This window comes from Pecten maximus, chromosome 16, assembly GCF_902652985.1.
Source record: "Pecten maximus chromosome 16, xPecMax1.1, whole genome shotgun sequence".
In the NCBI taxonomy this organism is placed as follows: domain Eukaryota; kingdom Metazoa; phylum Mollusca; class Bivalvia; order Pectinida; family Pectinidae; genus Pecten; species Pecten maximus.
The window spans coordinates 6,141,043-6,159,946 of NC_047030.1; the positions used below are offsets into that span (position 1 = coordinate 6,141,043).

General features: G+C 35.1%; 1 protein-coding gene across 3 annotated transcripts in view; it reads right to left on the reverse strand.

Annotated features, from left to right (window-relative positions):
* Positions 1–18,904, reverse strand: part of LOC117345163 (solute carrier family 2, facilitated glucose transporter member 1-like) — a 66,047-nt gene that overhangs the window by 15,795 nt on the left and 31,348 nt on the right. For all 3 annotated transcript variants that reach the window (XR_004536367.1, XR_004536368.1, XM_033908165.1), the window contains 4 exons: positions 8,858–8,965; positions 4,558–4,874; positions 3,796–3,920; positions 2,899–3,039 (listed from right to left, as the gene is read on the reverse strand). Coding sequence is in view for 1 of the 3 variants with exons in the window: in XM_033908165.1 (XP_033764056.1) it covers positions 2,899–3,039; positions 3,796–3,920; positions 4,558–4,874; positions 8,858–8,965 (691 nt within the window). In the remaining 2 variants the exon portion in view is untranslated. The remainder of the gene's footprint in view (positions 1–2,898; positions 3,040–3,795; positions 3,921–4,557; positions 4,875–8,857; positions 8,966–18,904) is intronic.

Here is an 18,904-nt window from a genome sequence, read left to right on the forward strand (position 1 = left end):
TACCTATGATATCTATAAAACATAACATCACCTATGATATCTATAAAACATAACATTACCTATGATATCTATAAAACATAACATTACCTATGATATCTATAAAACATAACATTACCTATGATATCTATAAAACATAACATCACCTATGATATCTATAAAACATAACATCACCTATGATATCCCTAGACATGCTCTATAAAACATAACATCACCTATGATATCTATAAAACATAACATTACCTATGATATCCCTAGACATGCTCTATAAAACATAACATCACCTATGATATCTATAAAACATAACATCACCTATGATATCTATAAAACATAACATCACCTATGATATCTATAAAACATAACATCACCTATGATATCTATAAAACATAACATCACCTATGATATCCCTAGACATGCTCTATAAAACATAACATCACCTATGATATCTATAAAACATAACATCACCTATGATATCTATAAAACATAACATCACCTATGATATCTATAAAACATAACATCACCTATGATATCTATAAAACATAACATCACCTATGATATCTATAAAACATAACATCACCTATGATATCCCTAGACGTGCTCTATAAAACATAACATCACCTATGATATCTATAAAACATAACATCACCTATGATATCTATAAAACATAACATCACCTATGATATCTATAAAACATAACATTACCTATGATATCTATAAAACATAACATCACCTATGATATCCCTAGACGTGCTCTATAAAACATAACATCACCTATGATATCTCTAGACGTGTTCTATAAAACATAACATCACCTATGATATCTATAAAACATAACATTACCTATGATATCTATAAAACATAACATCACCTATGTTATCTCTAGACGTGTTCTATAAAACATAACATTACCTATGATATCTATAAAACATAACATCACCTATGATATCTATAAAACATAACATCACCTATGATATCTATAAAACATAACATTACCTATGGTATCTCTAGACGTGCTCTATAAAACATAACATCACCTATGATATCTATAAAACATAACATCACCTATGATATCTATAAAACATAACATCACCTATGATATCTATAAAACATAACATCACCTATGATATCTATAAAACATAACATTACCTATGATATCCCTAGACGTGCTCTATAAAACATAACATCACCTATGATATCTATAAAACATAACATCACCTATGATATCTATAAAACATAACATCACCTATGATATCTATAAAACATAACATCACCTATGATATCTATAAAACATAACATCACCTATGATATCTATAAAACATAACATCACCTATGATATCCCTAGACGTGCTCTATAAAACATAACATCACCTATGATATCTATAAAACATAACATCACCTATGATATCCCTAGACGTGTTCTATAAAACATAACATCACCTATGATATCCCTAGAGGTGCTCTATAAAACATAACATCACCTATGATATCTCTAGAGGTGCTCTATAAAACATAACATCACCTATGATATCTATAAAACATAACATCACCTATGATATCTCTAGACGTGCTCTATAAAACATAACATCACCTATGATATCTATAAAACATAACATCACCTATGATATCTCTAGACGTGTTCTATAAAACATAACATCACCTATGATATCCCTAGACGTGCTCTATAAAACATAACATCACCTATGATATCTATAAAACATAACATCACCTATGATATCTATAAAACATAACATCACCTATGATATCTATAAAACATAACATCACCTATGATATCTATAAAACATAACATCACCTATGATATCTATAAAACATAACATCACCTATGATATCCCTAGACGTGCTCTATAAAACATAACATCACCTATGATATCTCTAGACGTGCTCTATAAAACATAACATCACCTATGATATCTATAAAACATAACATCACCTATGATATCTCTAGACGTGTTCTATAAAACATAACATCACCTATGATATCCCTAGACGTGCTCTATAAAACATAACATCACCTATGATATCTATAAAACATAACATCACCTATGATATCTATAAAACATAACATCACCTATGATATCTATAAAACATAACATCACCTATGATATCTATAAAACATAACATCACCTATGATATCCCTAGACGTGCTCTATAAAACATAACATCACCTATGATATCTCTAGACGTGCTCTATAAAACATAACATCACCTATGATATCCCTAGACGTGTTCTATAAAACATAACATCATCTATGATATCTATAAAACATAACATCACCTATGATATCTATAAAACATAACATCACCTATGATATCCCTAGACGTGCTCTATAAAACATAACATCACCTATGGTATCTCTAGACGTGCTCTATAAAACATAACATCACCTATGATATCCCTAGACGTGTTCTATAAAACATAACATCATCTATGATATCTATAAAACATAACATCACCTATGATATCTATAAAACATAACATCACCTATGATATCCCTAGACGTGCTCTATAAAACATAACATCACCTATGATATCTATAAAACATAACATCACCTATGATATCTATAAAACATAACATCACCTATGATATCTATAAAACATAACATCACCTATGATATCTATAAAACATAACATCACCTATGATATCTATAAAACATAACATCACCTATGATATCTCTAGATGTGCTCTATACAACATAACATCACCTATGATATCTCTAGACATGCTCTATAAAACATAACATCACCTATGATATCTCTAGACATGCTCTATAAAACATAACATCACCTATGATATCTATAAAACATAACATTACCTATGATATCTCTAGACGTGCTCTACAAAACATAACATTACCTATGATATCTACAGAGACTCTACGTACCACAGAGTTTTGACACTCCCATGATGTTACTCCACAGGATACCGACAGTGATAAAAAGCTGATGGCAGGTACCTACAGCACCACGAATACTTCGGGGAGAGATCTCGGCCAGGTACATGGAGGCCAAACTGATGTTGATACCTATGAAAAGTTCAAAATATTCAAAATAAGTTATACAACACATCTGAGCTTGATTACATAATATTTCGGTTTGTAGTTCTATTTTCGATTATGTGATTTTCTTTTTTCAATGTTAAATGTTTGTATGAAAAGTCAGTTTTAAACTACATGGTTTGTCATTATTTATCCCCCTGGTCAGTCATTAGTCACGGCGCGGTGAACTTACAATTAATCATGTTTGCTTAAAATCACCCATGCATACCCATAACTACTTGAATCGGCTCCCCTTGAATCAATAGGGATTAAAAGAAAATATGAGCACAGGTAAACGTTCTTTATTTGACATCTGATTACATTTCACATCTCATGCTGGTAAAACAATTGGGCAACTCGATAAGTCCCGAGTGTTCCGAGTGCAACTGTATTGGGAATTCTGAATGGATTTTTTCGATTTTACAAACGAGGAAAAGGATATTTCTTTAAAACCATTTAGGGCGAATTTAAAACGGGGCGAATATGTTTTTTGTTGCTCAAAGGCGAAAATAACCTGGGGCGAAAATTACCAGGTATACAGTATTTGTTGATGTTTTTCGGAGGCTTTAATATGTTCATGTTTGTATCCTTGTGATAGCCGAGAACTAATGCCGACTTTACCGTGCTACCTCACTGAAGCCTATCGCCAAATACAAATACACACGTTCGCTGAAAAAAATCATCCTCAATCACCAAACTTCTTACTGGGTATCTGTTAAAACTTTATATTGAGAGTTCTCTTACCACAATGGAGGCCGACCAGGGCTCGGTGTACAATCAGCATCTCAAAAGATGCAGTGACGATGGGGATACCACCAAACAGGGCGGCGAGGAACATCAACACCGTGATCAGTAACATACCCTTCTTCCTATAGCACGACAAAACAGCAATCAATTAGTTAAAAATATATCTGTAACTCACGTATCAAATCCATCCTTTGTAAAACAGTTCGACATGAAATTTGTCCGTTAATTTTACTTTGATGGAATGCATTAGCATTTATGATTGTATACAACAAAGTGTATTAGTTTGAGGGCATTCCTGGCTTCTTCGAAAAATGTGGTTGATTGAAACTGTTATTTCTATTTTTCAAGCATACTGCTTTTTAATTTCTGGTAAAAACCATGAAATAATAAAGTATTGTTGTTATTATCATGAGTTCAGAATCACTGAACAGAAACTCCCTACGATGGAAATGTCTACATATGATCAGACAATGGAGCCATTTTTATTGACTAGCACACTGAAATATCATGTTAACATACGATGGAAATATCTTCATATGATCAGGCAATGGAGCCATTTTTATTGACTAGCACACTGAAATATCATGTTAACATACGATGGAAATATCTTCATATGATCAGGCAATGGAGCCATTTTTATTGACTAGCACACTGAAATATCATGTTAACATACGATGGAAATATCTTCATATGATCAGACAATGGAGCCATTTTTATAGACTAGCACTGTGAAATATCGTGTTAACATGGCAGCCTTACCTTCCGAAGTGATCTGCCACACTTCCGGACACAAACGCTCCGATCATTCCGAATAAGACAAATATAGCCACAGTGACGGACCACAGGATTTCAATGACAGGCTCGTTTTCCACCATCTTCTTAATGATCTGGACCTCAATTTGTTCCAAACTCATATTGGCCATAGCTGCCATGCCCCCTGAAGAACTATTAGCTTCATACCCTGGTCCTTTGGCAAGGTCGGCAAGAAATGTTGCAGATTCATTTGGTGAAAGTTCCGCGAGAGGGAAGAGTCCTTTTCTTTCTAATAGTATTCTAGCATAAAACTCTCGTATAACCTATAAGATGAAGAAACTTATGTAAAAGTTTGGTGTAATCTTCAAAACACAACACTCAATATAAACTTCAAAACACAACTCAACGTAAATATATCAGTAAAAGTTTGGTGAAAATTTTCAAAACACAACTCAACGTTAATATATCAGTAAATATATGTTTGGTGAAAATTTCAAAACACAACACTCAAAGTAAATGTATCCTTTGTAATTTATCAACTTTGTATTTTTTGGTAATTAACAAAGCATTATTTGTTTTAGGTAACATCAATATAAAAGTCTTGTATCGTAATTTTTAACAAACTTATTATCATATAACTTACTGTTAGTGTTAGCCAATTTAAAATATGCTGGTCAACTGAATACCAAGTTTGACAACTGGTTACCAAGGACACCAATCTGTTACAAAGAATACCTTATGGTCACTAAGATCTACTAGTTTTGAAAACTACCCCTTAGTTACTAAGGTTACTTACTGGTTAAGAAGGTTACCTTCTGATTACTAAGAATATCTATGGTTATATTACTAAGGTTACCTACTGGTTATATTACTAAGGTTAATTACTTGTCCGGAGGATAAAGTTCTAGTTACTAAGATTGTCTAATGGTAAGAAAGGCTACTGTCTGGTTACTTGGAATATCTACTGATCATATCACTAAGGTTACCTACTGGTTAAGAAGGTTACCCTTGGTTATTATGGATACCTACAGGTTAGGAAGGTTACCCTTGGTTATTATGGTTACCTACAGGTTAAGAAGGTTACCCTTGGTTATTATGGTTACCTACAGGTTAGGAAGGTTACCCTTGGTTATTAAGGTTACCTACAGGTTATGAAGGTTACCCTTGGTTATTAAGGTTAACTACAGGTTAGGAAGGTTACCCTTGGTTATTAAGGTTAACTACAGGTTAGGAAGGTTACCCTTGGTTATTACGGTTAACTACAGGTTAGGAAGGTTACCCTTGGTTATTAAGGTTACCTACAGGTTAGGAAGGTTACTCTTGGTTATTATGGTTACCTACAGGTTAAGAAGGTTACCCTTGGTTATTATGGTTACCTACAGGTTAAGAAGGTTACCCTTGGTTATTAAGGTTACCTACAGGTTAAGAAGGTTACCCTTGGTTATTACGGTTACCTACAGGTTAAGAAGGTTACCCTTGGTTATTACGGTTAACTACAGGTTAGGAAGGTTACCCTTGGTTATTATGGATACCTACAGGTTAAGAAGGTTACCCTTGGTTACTAAGGTTACCTACAGGTTGGGAAGGTTACCCTTGGTTATTAAGATTACCTACAGGTTATGAAGGTTACCCTTGGTTATTATGGTTACCTACAGGTTGGGAAGGTTACTCTTGGTTATTATGGTTACCTACAGGTTAGGAAGGTTATCCTTGGTTATTAAGGTTACCTACAGGTTAGGAAGGTTACCCTTGGTTATTAAGGTTACCTACAGGTTAGGAAGGTTACCCTTGGTTATTAAGGTTAACTACAGGTTAGGAAGGTTACCCTTGGTTACTAAGGTTACCTACAGGTTGGGAAGGTTACCCTTGGTTATTATGGTTAACTACAGGTTAAGAAGGTTACCCTTGGTTATTATGGTTACCTACAGGTTAAGAAGATTACTCTTGGTTATTAAGGTTACCTACAGGTTAGGAAGGTTACCCTTGGTTATTAAGATTACCTACAGGTTAAGAAGGTTACCCTTGGTTATTAAGATTACCTACAGGTTAGGAAGGTTACCCTTGGTTATTAAGGTTAACTACAGGTTAAGAAGGTTACTCTTGGTTATTAAGATTACCTACAGGTTAAGAAGGTTACCCTTGGTTATTATGGTTACCTACAGGTTAAGAAGGTTATTCTGGGTTATTAAGATTACCTACAGGTTAGGAAGGTTATCCTTGGTTATTAAGGTAATTACCTACAGGTCGGGAAGGTTACTCTCTGGTTACTAAGGTTACCTACAGGTTGGGAAGGTTACCCTTGGTTATTTAGGTTACCTACAGGTTAGGAAGGTGACCCTTGGTTATTAAGGTTACCTACAGGTTGGGAAGGTTACCCTTGGTTATTAAGGTTACCTACAGGTTAAGAAGGTTACCCTTGGTTATTATGGATACCTACAGGTTAAGAAGGTTACCCTTGGTTATTATGGTTACCTACAGGTTAGGAAGGTTACCCTTGGTTATTAAGGTTAACTACAGGTTAGGAAGGTTACCCTTGGTTATTAAGGTTACCTACAGGTTAAGAAGGTTACCCTTGGTTATTATGGTTACTTACAGGTTAAGAAGGTTACCCTTGGTTATTAAGGTTAACTACAGGTTATGAAGGTTACCCTTGGTTATTAAGGTTACCTACAGGTCGGGAAGGTTACCCTTGGTTACTAAGATTACCTACAGGTTGGGAAGGTTACCCTTGGTTAATAAGGTTACCTACATGTTAGGAAGGTTACCCTTGGTTATTATGGTTACCTACAGGTTAGGAAGGTTACTCTCTGGTTACTAGGGTTACCTACAGGTTAGGAAGGTTACCCTCTGGTTACTAAGGTTACCTACAGATTAGGAAGGTTACTCTCTGGTTACTTAGGTTAACTACATGTTAGGAAGGTTACCCTTGGTTATTAAGGTTACCTACAGGTTAGGAAGGTTACTCTTGGTTATTAAGATTACCTACAGGTTAGGAAGGTTACCCTTGGTTATTAAGATTACCTACAGGTTAGGAAGGTTACCCTTGGTTATTAAGGTTAACTACAGGTTAGGAAGGTTACCCTTGGTTATTAAGATTACCTACAGGTTAAGAAGGTTACCCTTGGTTATTAAGATTACCTACAGGTTAGGAAGGTTACCCTTGGTTATTAAGGTTAACTACAGGTTAAGAAGGTTACTCTTGGTTATTAAGATTACCTACAGGTTAAGAAGGTAACCCTTGGTTATTATGGTTACCTACAGGTTAAGAAGGTTACTCTTGGTTATTAAGATTACCTACAGGTTAGGAAGGTTATCCTTGGTTATTAAGGTAATTACCTACAGGTCGGGAAGGTTACTCTCTGGTTACTAAGATTAACTACAGGTTGGGAAGGTTACCCTTGGTTATTAAGGTTACCTACAGGTTAGGAAGGTTACCCTTGGTTATTAAGGTTACCTACAGGTTGGGAAGGTTACCCTTGGTTATTAAGGTTACCTACAGGTTAAGAAGGTTACCCTTGGTTATTATGGATACCTACAGGTTAAGAAGGTTACCCTTGGTTATTATGGTTACCTACAGGTTAGGAAGGTTACCCTTGGTTATTAAGGTTAACTACAGGTTAGGAAGGTTACCCTTGGTTATTAAGGTTACCTACAGGTTAAGAAGGTTACCCTTGGTTATTATGGTTACCTACAGGTTAAGAAGGTTACCCTTGGTTATTAAGGTTAACTACAGGTTATGAAGGTTACCCTTGGTTATTAAGGTTACCTACAGGTTAAGAAGGTTACTCTTGGTTATTAAGATTACCTACAGGTTGGGAAGGTTACCCTTGGTTAGTAAGGTTACCTACATGTTAGGAAGGTTACTCTTGGTTATTATGGTTACCTACAGGTTAGGAAGGTTACTCTCTGGTTACTAGGGTTACCTACAGGTTAGGAAGGTTACCCTCTGGTTACTAAGGTTACCTACAGATTAGGAAGGTTACTCTCTGGTTACTAAGGTTAACTACATGTTAGGAAGGTTACCCTTGGTTATTAAGGTTACCTACAGGTTAGGAAGGTTACTCTTGGTTATTAAGATTAACTACAGGTTAAGAAGGTTACCCTTGGTTATTATGGTTACCTATAGGTTAGGAAGGTTACTCTCTGGTTACTAAGGTTACCTTCAGGTTAGGAAGGTTACCCTCTGGTTACTAAGGTTACCTACAGATTAGGAAGGTTACTCTCTGGTTACTAAGGTTACCTACAGGTTAGTAAGGTTACCTGTACATGTTTCTCAGATCATATATATATAAGTATATATACTCACAGGTGCTGGGTTGTTGACATCTCCTATATTGTACCCATATAGAAAACTGTTTCCAAATACTGTGAAAAATATACTTAATAGTAGCTTAAGGGTCAACTTTGCTTCTTGCTGAAAAACATGAAAAGAAAATAGTCTTAATATACATTGTTCCATATCATCACTTACTCTGTATTATATCAATAATGAGCTAGTTTTTCTGGTGTTTTTGTACCAGGTTTTTCATCCTCACAACAGCTAGAGTCACAAGGACAGGTGTCAAGGTCACACCAAGAGATACAGTAGACACGTGTCAAGGTCTCACCAAGAGATACAGTAGACAGGTGTCAAGGACACACCAAGAGATACAGTAGACAGGTGTCAAGGAGACACCAAGAGATACAGTAGACAGGTGTCAAGGACACACCAAGAGATACAGCAGACAGGTGTCAAGGACACACCAAGAGATACAGCAGACATGTGTCAAGGGCACACCAAGAGATACAGCAGACACGTGTCAAGGGCACACCAAGAGATACAGCAGACATGTGTCAAGGACACACCAAGAGATACAGCAGACATGTGTCAAGGACACACCAAGAGATACAGCAGACACGTGTCAAGGACACACCAAGAGATACAGCAGACAGGTGTCAATGACACACCAAGAGATACAGCTGACATACATGTGTCAATGCATGTGTACGCGAATAACTTTTTTGGTAACACCAAAGATACAGTTAGATTTAATGGCATTGTTATGTCAAACAGGAAATAGACGGAGAATCTGTAACAAATCCTCAGTAGATTTTATGTGTGTACTTTAATTCACTCTTTTTGCATTCAGCATTTAGTGTAAATTACTAATGGGAAAGTTTCGCTTTACAAAAACAAGAGGATTGGGAAATGTCACTGTATTTGTTTGTGAATATATATTACATCATACCCTGGGAAAATTTGTTCCAAGCTCATGTGACCTTTGATCAATTTTTCTATAGGTTAATGTTTACAATAGGTGTTAGGCTATCTGAGATTTAACAAATGGGGTGGCACAGTTCACCAAGTTATAGAAAAGTTCAGTGTTATGTTATTTTTACAGTAAATTTCAGCTTGAGTTCGGGATTATGGATTTTACTAAAAACACACAAAATATTAACACCTTTCAATACAAATACAGAGCAAGATACAATATAGGCCAAAAAATGATTGACATCATACAGCTGTTTGGTCTTTCTAGAACTCGTCAGTGATGTTTGGGACATCATACTACTGTTTGATCTTTCTAGATCTCGTCAGTGATGTTAAGGACATAATACAGCTGTTTCGTCCTTCTTAGACTCGTCCGTGATGTTAGGGACATCATACAGCTGTTTTGTCTTTCTAGAACTTGTCAGTGATGTTAGGGACATTATACAGCTGTTTGGTCTTTCTAGAACTCGTCAGTGATGTTAGGGACATCATACAGCTGTTTCGTCCTTCTAGAACTCGTCAGTGATGTTAGGGACATCATACAGCTGTTTGGTCTTTCTAGAACTCGTCAGTGATGCTAGGGACATCATACAGCTGTTTGGTCTTTCTAGAACTCGTCAGTGATGCTAGGGACATCATACAGCTGTTTGGTCGCCCTAGAACTCGTCAGTGATGTTAGGGACATCATACAGCTGTTTTGTCTTTCTAGAACTCGTCAGTGATGCTAGGGACATCATACAGCTGTTTGGTCTTTCTAGAACTCGTCAGTGATGATAGGGACATCATACAGCTGTTTTGTCTTTCTAGAACTCGTCAGTGATGTTAGGGACATCATACAGCTGTTTGGTCTTTCTAGAACTCGTCAGTGATGTTAGGGACATCATACAGCTGTTTTGTCTTTTTAGAACTCGTCAGTGATGTTAGGGACATCATACAGCTGTTTGGTCTTTCTAGAACTCGTCAGTGATGTTAGGGACATCATACAGCTGTTTCGTCCTTCTAGAACCGTCATTAATGCTAGGGACATAATACAGCTGTTTGGTCTTTCTAGAACTCGTCAGTGATGTTAGGGACATCATACAGCTGTTTGGTCTTTCTAGAACTCGTCAGTGATGCTAGGGACATCATACAGCTGTTTGGTCTTTCTAGAACTCGTCAGTGATGATAGGGACATCATATAGCTGTTTGGTCGCCCTAGAACTCGTCATTGATGTTAGGGACATCATACAGCTGTTTCGTCCTTCTAGAACTCGTCAGTGATGTTAGGGACATCGTACAGCTGTTTGGTCTTTCGTGAACTCGTCAGTGATGTTTTCGACATCATACAGCTGTTTGCAGGTCTTTCTAGCCGGACTTGTCAGTGATGTTAGGGACATCATACATCTGATTGGTCTTTCTAGAACCCGTCAGTGATGTTAAGGGCCTAATTTGCTAATTTGATACCTAGGAGACGTCAGCATTTATATTAGGTCGAAAGAAATGTCAATATCTGGATTGGAAGGTACAATAGCCATGTAATTCGATTAATTTGTTTTAATTTTCAATAATTGATTTCAAAAGATTATGAACCGTACTATGATTGTAATGAGTTTAAACATGGCATACATGTTACAACAAACTCTATTCCCGTCATTTCTTCATTCAATTAATTTTTATTTCTATACTAGCTTTTAATCATTTTGAGCTGTCAACAGTGAGGCCACTGGATATTAAAGAATGGGTAGGAAGCCACTTAAATATGATGAAAACCCTCAAGGTTTATTTTCCTTCTTAACAGCTCCTCAATTGTCATAAGATATCAATATACACATGTACTTGAAGTCAGAAATAGCAGACTCAGCAATCCAATTTTCCGCTGAATAGCTATATTTACAACCCTATAAATACATTTTGATACCATTCAAATTCACAACTGGTTACATTGAGTCTGAGTTCAACACACCTGACATTTATAGATGTTCTATAAAAATTGCATTACCCTGTGGATGGCCCCAATATTTTTGTCATTAAGTAAAGATTTCAGATCTCCCTATACTATTTAAGTTACACGAGGAATTTTGAATGGGTAGCAAATCCTCCGATCTTGATAACCTAATGGGAAATGTGTTTGTGTATAGAAAAATAAAAACTCAGGTTTTGCTTAAGTTTTGATATCTCGTCTTCAAGGTGTATGGTTCCCATTTTTTGAAACCTTTCACAGATGTCATTCATGGCCGCATATGAAAAGTCAACAAGATCGCCTCGTCGATATCACAACAAGGATAAACTAGAATGATTTTTTTTCTAAAATACCTGTCCAACTCATCTTTTCTATTTAAATATCTAGGATAGATACCTTTAGATGTGTGACCAATATAAACACATATATCTGACAAACTGGCAAGTCCCTTTCAGCTACAGTACAACACTAGTACTTCAGTGGAAGAGAAAATATGTTCACTTGAGAAATATTTTTTTCTGATACTGATTAGCATAAAATGTTCATGGGTATACAAAACCTTCAAAGGTTGGAACGTTTTATTGAGGTTAATACTAAAACAAGACATCCATAAAAAAAAACCTATTTAATTTCACATGTACCATATATTTATACCATATAATTACGTATGCAGTGTACGAAAGTAAAGGTGGTCCGATGGCCCGATGCTATAGAAAACCTGGTTGGTCTATGCAAAATTTCTACATGTTGGCCCAATTGGCTTTGAAAAGTTTGAGTCCTGACATACATTAGGATTTGTGAAAACAACATTCCTATATTTTCTGACAAACGATCATATGAAATCAAACATTATAATCAAGATGATTTTACCAAGAATAGTGCATTATTGGCTTCAAACATTTGAGCGAGTATGAACTGGACGATACAAGTGTGTGAGCGACAAAGTATATGATACTTTTAACAATATGTGTTTACAAAATGGGTATATGGAAAAATGACTAGGGCCATGAGATTTCACTTTTCCGTAGACCAATAGTCTAAGGAATTTTCATATATACTTTCATACACTGCGTATGATTCATACTTCAACTGATATGTTCATTGCATAGGTACATAGATCCTGTATTGAAAGTAGCGTATTGAAATTACCAATTTCGGATTAAAAACCAGGGCTTTTTCTGAGGGCTTTTTGGGGCTGTTAATGGGCCCCATTCCCAATTGGAATCATTTCATTTTAAAGCCAAATTCTCAAAATTTGAAGTTTACTCCTGCAAAAATCTTTCCCGATTCGCCAATTTTCTTCCCAAAAAGAGACAAAAAGGCCCCATCCCAAACCAGTGAGAAAAAGCCCAGAAAACACCACACCAAGTTACACCAAACAAACTACTTTACGAGCTGCCTCTACTGTGGGTGATCTCTAAGGTTTAAACAATCATGGCCATCGACTAAAGGAATAGTTTTGAAAATGAAATTTTATAACTATTGGTCATATCAATATTAATTTCACTAATTATATAATGGTCTTGTGTGTGGATACTATAGGTAAAAGTGCAAAGGTCAATGGTCAATTTTATTTCCATGTCCATGAAAGCATCAACAAATATCTCGGCTTTGAAGATATAGATCAATATAGGCTTGTGAGTTTCATCAGAAGTATTTATTCAATGGACAACTGTACATGTGGAGTACTATAAAATCCATATAGGCTTGTTGTGAGTTTCATCAGAAGTATTTATTCAATGGACAACATGTATGTCGTGGAGTACTATAAAATCAATATGTCTACCCTCTATGTATACCCGCAATTCAATATTTGTACTGGTGTAACATGTGTAATGTAATGGATATTTCTCCACGTCACCAATGACACCAGACTTACTATATATGGCCCTTACATTCCTGGTTCAATAATGGGTGTGTTAGCATGGTAGACTCTGATTGGCAGAAACAGACACACCTCAATGTGACGTCAGTATTACATGCATTTTCTGTTAACATATTTGTCAATATATAACATAGCACAAGTTTTTTTTTGTTTTTTTTAACTTCCGTGATTTAAATTTCAATTAGTATCAGTTTACATGTAGTTGTTGACAAATAACTCATAAACTTGTTAATAAATCTACATATATATATACAATTTTTGTACACATTTCATTAATATTATCAGTACATATACCTCAATCGGCCTTTAATTAGAAATATTGACTGTAAAGCGAGACGACCTACAACCTCCACGTATCCTGCTGTAAATTGTATCCTGTTTATGAATTTCCTAACGTCATAGCTTTAACCACTTATTACGATACATATTTCCATACAGAAATCTATTTGTTATCTATAAATAAATTGAAGGTACTTGTATAAACAATCAACTCTGACTAGTACTTATATCTTTGTAATAAACTGTATATACATATACATATTGATAAATTTACGATCTGACTAACACATTTATGATTTTTTTTATACCTTCAACACAAGCACTCATAAATTTACGATCTGACTAATAAATTGTGATAGTTTGCTTTATTCTGTATATTAAGTTGAGTAATGAGATTTTTATGACTTGATGATATTAACTATGCTCTTCCAGATGCAACCTGTTACAGTATACAAGGTATTTTTTGATGAAATCTCCAGTTTAGATGATATCAATGTACTATAAATACCTGATGAAATCTCCAGTTTAGATGATATCAATGTACTATCAATACCTGATGAAATCTCCAGTTTAGATGATATCAATGTACTATCAATACCTGATGAAATGTTTTGTGTACATGTTACATAGCAATATACATATATTTAGTCGTGCCTAGACCATTTTCTGTATGTGGTTTTTACACGTCAAAATTTAATAGTAGCATTAAATACCATGATGTGACGTTAATAACATTCACTGTAAATGATATTGTCTGGAGATCTTCACTTTTGTTTTTTAACTGATTTCTATAAAATTTTTACAAGACTTCCAATCATTTTACTACAGATGTTCTTCCTGAGTGGCATTTTTCATTCAATGACTTAAGAAGACTTTAGAAAGAGTAGTTGCCCTTGTTTTGTGTGTATTTGTTTCAATATTTAAACCTGTCAAGAGATCTCCTCTTGAACTTGCCCAATATCTTTGAATCTTTAAAGCTTGGTACAGACCTGGTCTTATGCAATAATGTATGTACATATATACATTGGGTTGGAGTCTGGTTTTTAGACACCTGTCAACAGGTTAGAAATGCCTACTATTCAGGTAGAGTATGTACATACCAGGTAAGTTCATGTAGCTCTGCAAGCCTACCGTATTTGACATGATAAATAACTTTATTCTACATTTTCTACAGGAAACCAACAGATTTATTTTTGTTGCAACATTCTTATTTTTCTTTATCTTTCACACTGAAACAAACAAAATCATAGAACCTTACTCCTAGTTTAGAACTAGTCAATAACCACAACTATCCTGAATGATAAATATCATGCTCCGGGTAACAGATAAGAAAAGGTCATTGTGTATAGAAGATTTTTACCAGAGAAAATACACTTGTTTCTTTGTACATGTACATTAAGTCATTTACGCAACCATAGTTACACACTTACCAATTACATAACTAACATGTAACTGACTTGTACACGTGTATAAAGGTAGTCCTTTATCAAACCTGATACACATTCTCTACATCTAAACAGATATACCACATTAACTCTAATCAATACACTTCTTGTTTAAAGTGATCTGTAATGTGAAAGGCACTTTATTTCTGTTCCCATGTATTGTAGATAATAGTGGTCATTAGGTTTTAAGAAAGGTGTACTCTATAAACTGTGACAGTCCAGAGGCACTGTGAGTTTAACAGGTAACACACATGTATTACAGATTGTACAGGAGGCACTGTGAGGTTAACAGGTAACACACATGTATTACAGATTAATACCAGAGCTGTTATCAATGTGAAATGTCAAAGTTTTGAAATCCAGACAGTGTGCCAATACAATATTAGGTAAATTATTCTATTTTTTTTTTCAGAATTAAATGAAAAAAAAATATTAAAAAAAATGAAACAATGTCAGCGATAAGATTGCAAATTGTCTCTGCACTTAAGGAATATCTTTAAACTTTTTGTACATCTATACATAACTCGCCCAACCAAGGATTTTCTGAAATAATGATTATAACTATGGCCTTAAGTTTTTATAAGAATTCTCCTCAGTGTTTTCCTAAATAATTTTTATTTGGGAAACAGTCATTAGAAAAATTCAGTATTAATGGCAGGCATCATGTACACTGACAAATATATATATGGTCTTTGAATCTTAACTGCAGAAAAAAACCCAAATCACATCCCAGTGACAACATGATAAATATGATCTGAACTTTTACATCCGGTACAAAAAAAAAGAGATAAATTTGTGATCACAGCGAAATGTCAAGGTTTCTAGTTCTATTACAAAACAACAGTCAATTCCAAACAACTTGGGTTTTACAAAGTTATATAGACTAAACTCATACAGGTTACTATACAAACAACTAACATTGAATTCAAGTAAACAAATCATGTGTAACGAAATTGTTCTTGAGACCTGCTTTGAGGCTATGAAAGTCCATGTCAACAACAAAATTTTAATTTGTGTACGAGAATTACAAAGTCCACATAAGTATCTTCCCCTGTAAAATTACCAAATACTTCAAAACTTGTTACATGTCCTTCTACAGAAATTCCTTTCCACTTCAGTTTTTTAACAGTTAGTGTCTCCTATTCAAATTCCTTTACAATTTCAAAGGTTCACGGATGTCCTTTATTAAATTAATCTTAAAATCAAGGTCCTTTTAATTAAATACGATATGGCACACTTATATTAATTATGATGGTAGGAAAAATGTATGTATGGTTGTCAACTGTCATTGAGTGTAATGAATAATTTCATCTAATTACATAAGGTATATACTTTATAAAGAGGTGTTTTATCAGTACACATTGGTGCACACACAGACATACAGTGAAGCCATACCTGAACACATAATGAGAGTTAAAAATATTCATGGTAGGCAAGTCTCAACTGAAATCACAAATAAAATGTGCAAGGGAGATTACTCTAAACACAAATCACGGGTATATATGGTGTGTAAGGGAGATAACTCTTAACACAAATCAAAGGTAAAGGTATATATGGTGTGTAAGGGACATAACTTCTAACACAAATCACAGGTATATATGGTGTTAAGGCAATAACTCTTAACACAATCACAGTTAATAATATATACAGCTTGATCATTTATTTTTCAGAAAAATGCTCGGTTCAAAATAGATTCTTGCGAGTTAAAGTTTAGAATGTTGAATTTTATTGTATAATTCTAGTGCTTTCAAAAATTTATCTTGTCATTAAAGCATTAGTTTATACAAGCTTTATTTCCTAGCATGGGTATCATTTTAATACTTCTGAACATTACAAATACTGTTATACATAAAATTTGATAACATGAAAGTGAAAATGTAATTAATTAAATGCATAATATCGTATCATATGTACCTCAGTGTTTCCATGGTAATATGATTAATAAAAAAAATGTATGTATTGCGATAGAGAAGTGACGCACAAAAGGGAGACCTGCATCCTCATCAATCACACCTGTACATCATCAGCAAAAGCTCCCTTTTATGTAGAATCATAAAATCAATAAAATACTTTTTCTTTTCATTTCACTTAAATAACATTCTGTTGTCTAGATTGGGGTGTGCATTGATAACAGACAGAGATGAGGAAATATCAATAATTATTAACTTTAAATCTAGAGATAATAATTTCCCAATACAGTGAGCCCTAACTTTACTGACACTGTATTGGACAACGTGACAGGGTCAGATATGACAGTTTGTCGGTAAAGTTCAATGTCGGCAGTAATAGAGGGACATGTCACCATTTTGGTGGGCAGGGTCAGATATAACAGTTTGTCGGTAAAGTCAGTGTCGGCAGTTATAGTAGGGTATGTTACCATTTTCGTTGACAATGTCAGATATGCCAGTGTGTTGCTAAAGTCAGGTTCGACATGTCAGACAGTGGAGTCTGTTACTGTTCTGGTGGACAGGGTCAGATATGACAGTGTGTCGATAAAGTCAGGTTCGGTATGTCAGACAGTGGAGTCTGTTACTGTTCTGGTGGACAGGGTCAGATATGACAGTGTGTCGATAAAGTCAGGTTCGGTATATCAGACAGTGGAGCCTGTTACTGTTCTGGTGGACAGGGTCAGATATGACAGTGTGTCGATAAAGTCAGGTTCGGTATGTCAGACAGTGGAGCCTGTTACTGTTCTGGTGGACAGGGTCAGATATGACAGTGTGTCGATAAAGTCAGGTTCGGTATGTCAGACAGTGGAGCCTGTTACTGTCCTGGTGGACAGGGTCAGATATGACAGTGTGTCGATAAAGTCAGGTTCAGTATATCAGACAGTGGAGCATGTCACCGTTCTGGTGGACAGGGTCGGGCATGTCACCGTTCTGGTGGACAGGGTCGGGCATGTCACCGTTCTGGTGGACAGGGTCGGGCATGTCACAGTTCTGGTGGATACCTGGTATGGTTGGATGTTAGAGGACGTCATTTAAATCACTATCGGTGGTCGTTAAAGTCAGGTTTCACTTTATTTTCAAATAATACATGTACTGTACTACAGAAATATTATACAAATATATATTAAATTTACATGTATACTTCAATATGCCAAGTTTTCATGATTAACGCTTTCATGTCTACTTCAAACAATGTGGCAGAGCTACCCATTGATATTACAAGCAATGGTCAGAGGCATTCCTAACACCACTAGACACGACTAATGTCATAATTTCGGGATGTTGATGTCATTCCCTCAGATTTATGTACATTTTCATAAAAAATTAGTTGCACATACACCTGTCCCCTTATTTGACATTTTTCATTTGTATAAGACACGTCACGCATGGCTTGTTTGTTTACATTAATGACAGAGTGACTGACGAGATGTTAACTCAGGTAAATAATTAGTGAACCTCGCCAGTATTTATTAATAAATGGATAGAGGGTGACCTACTCTACTGTACCAAACTTGTTCCACTTCTCAGCATATACCAAAACTTGTGTTAAATACTTTAATCCATAGACAAAATTCATTAATCTTCATAAGCCTAGTTTTATGATCT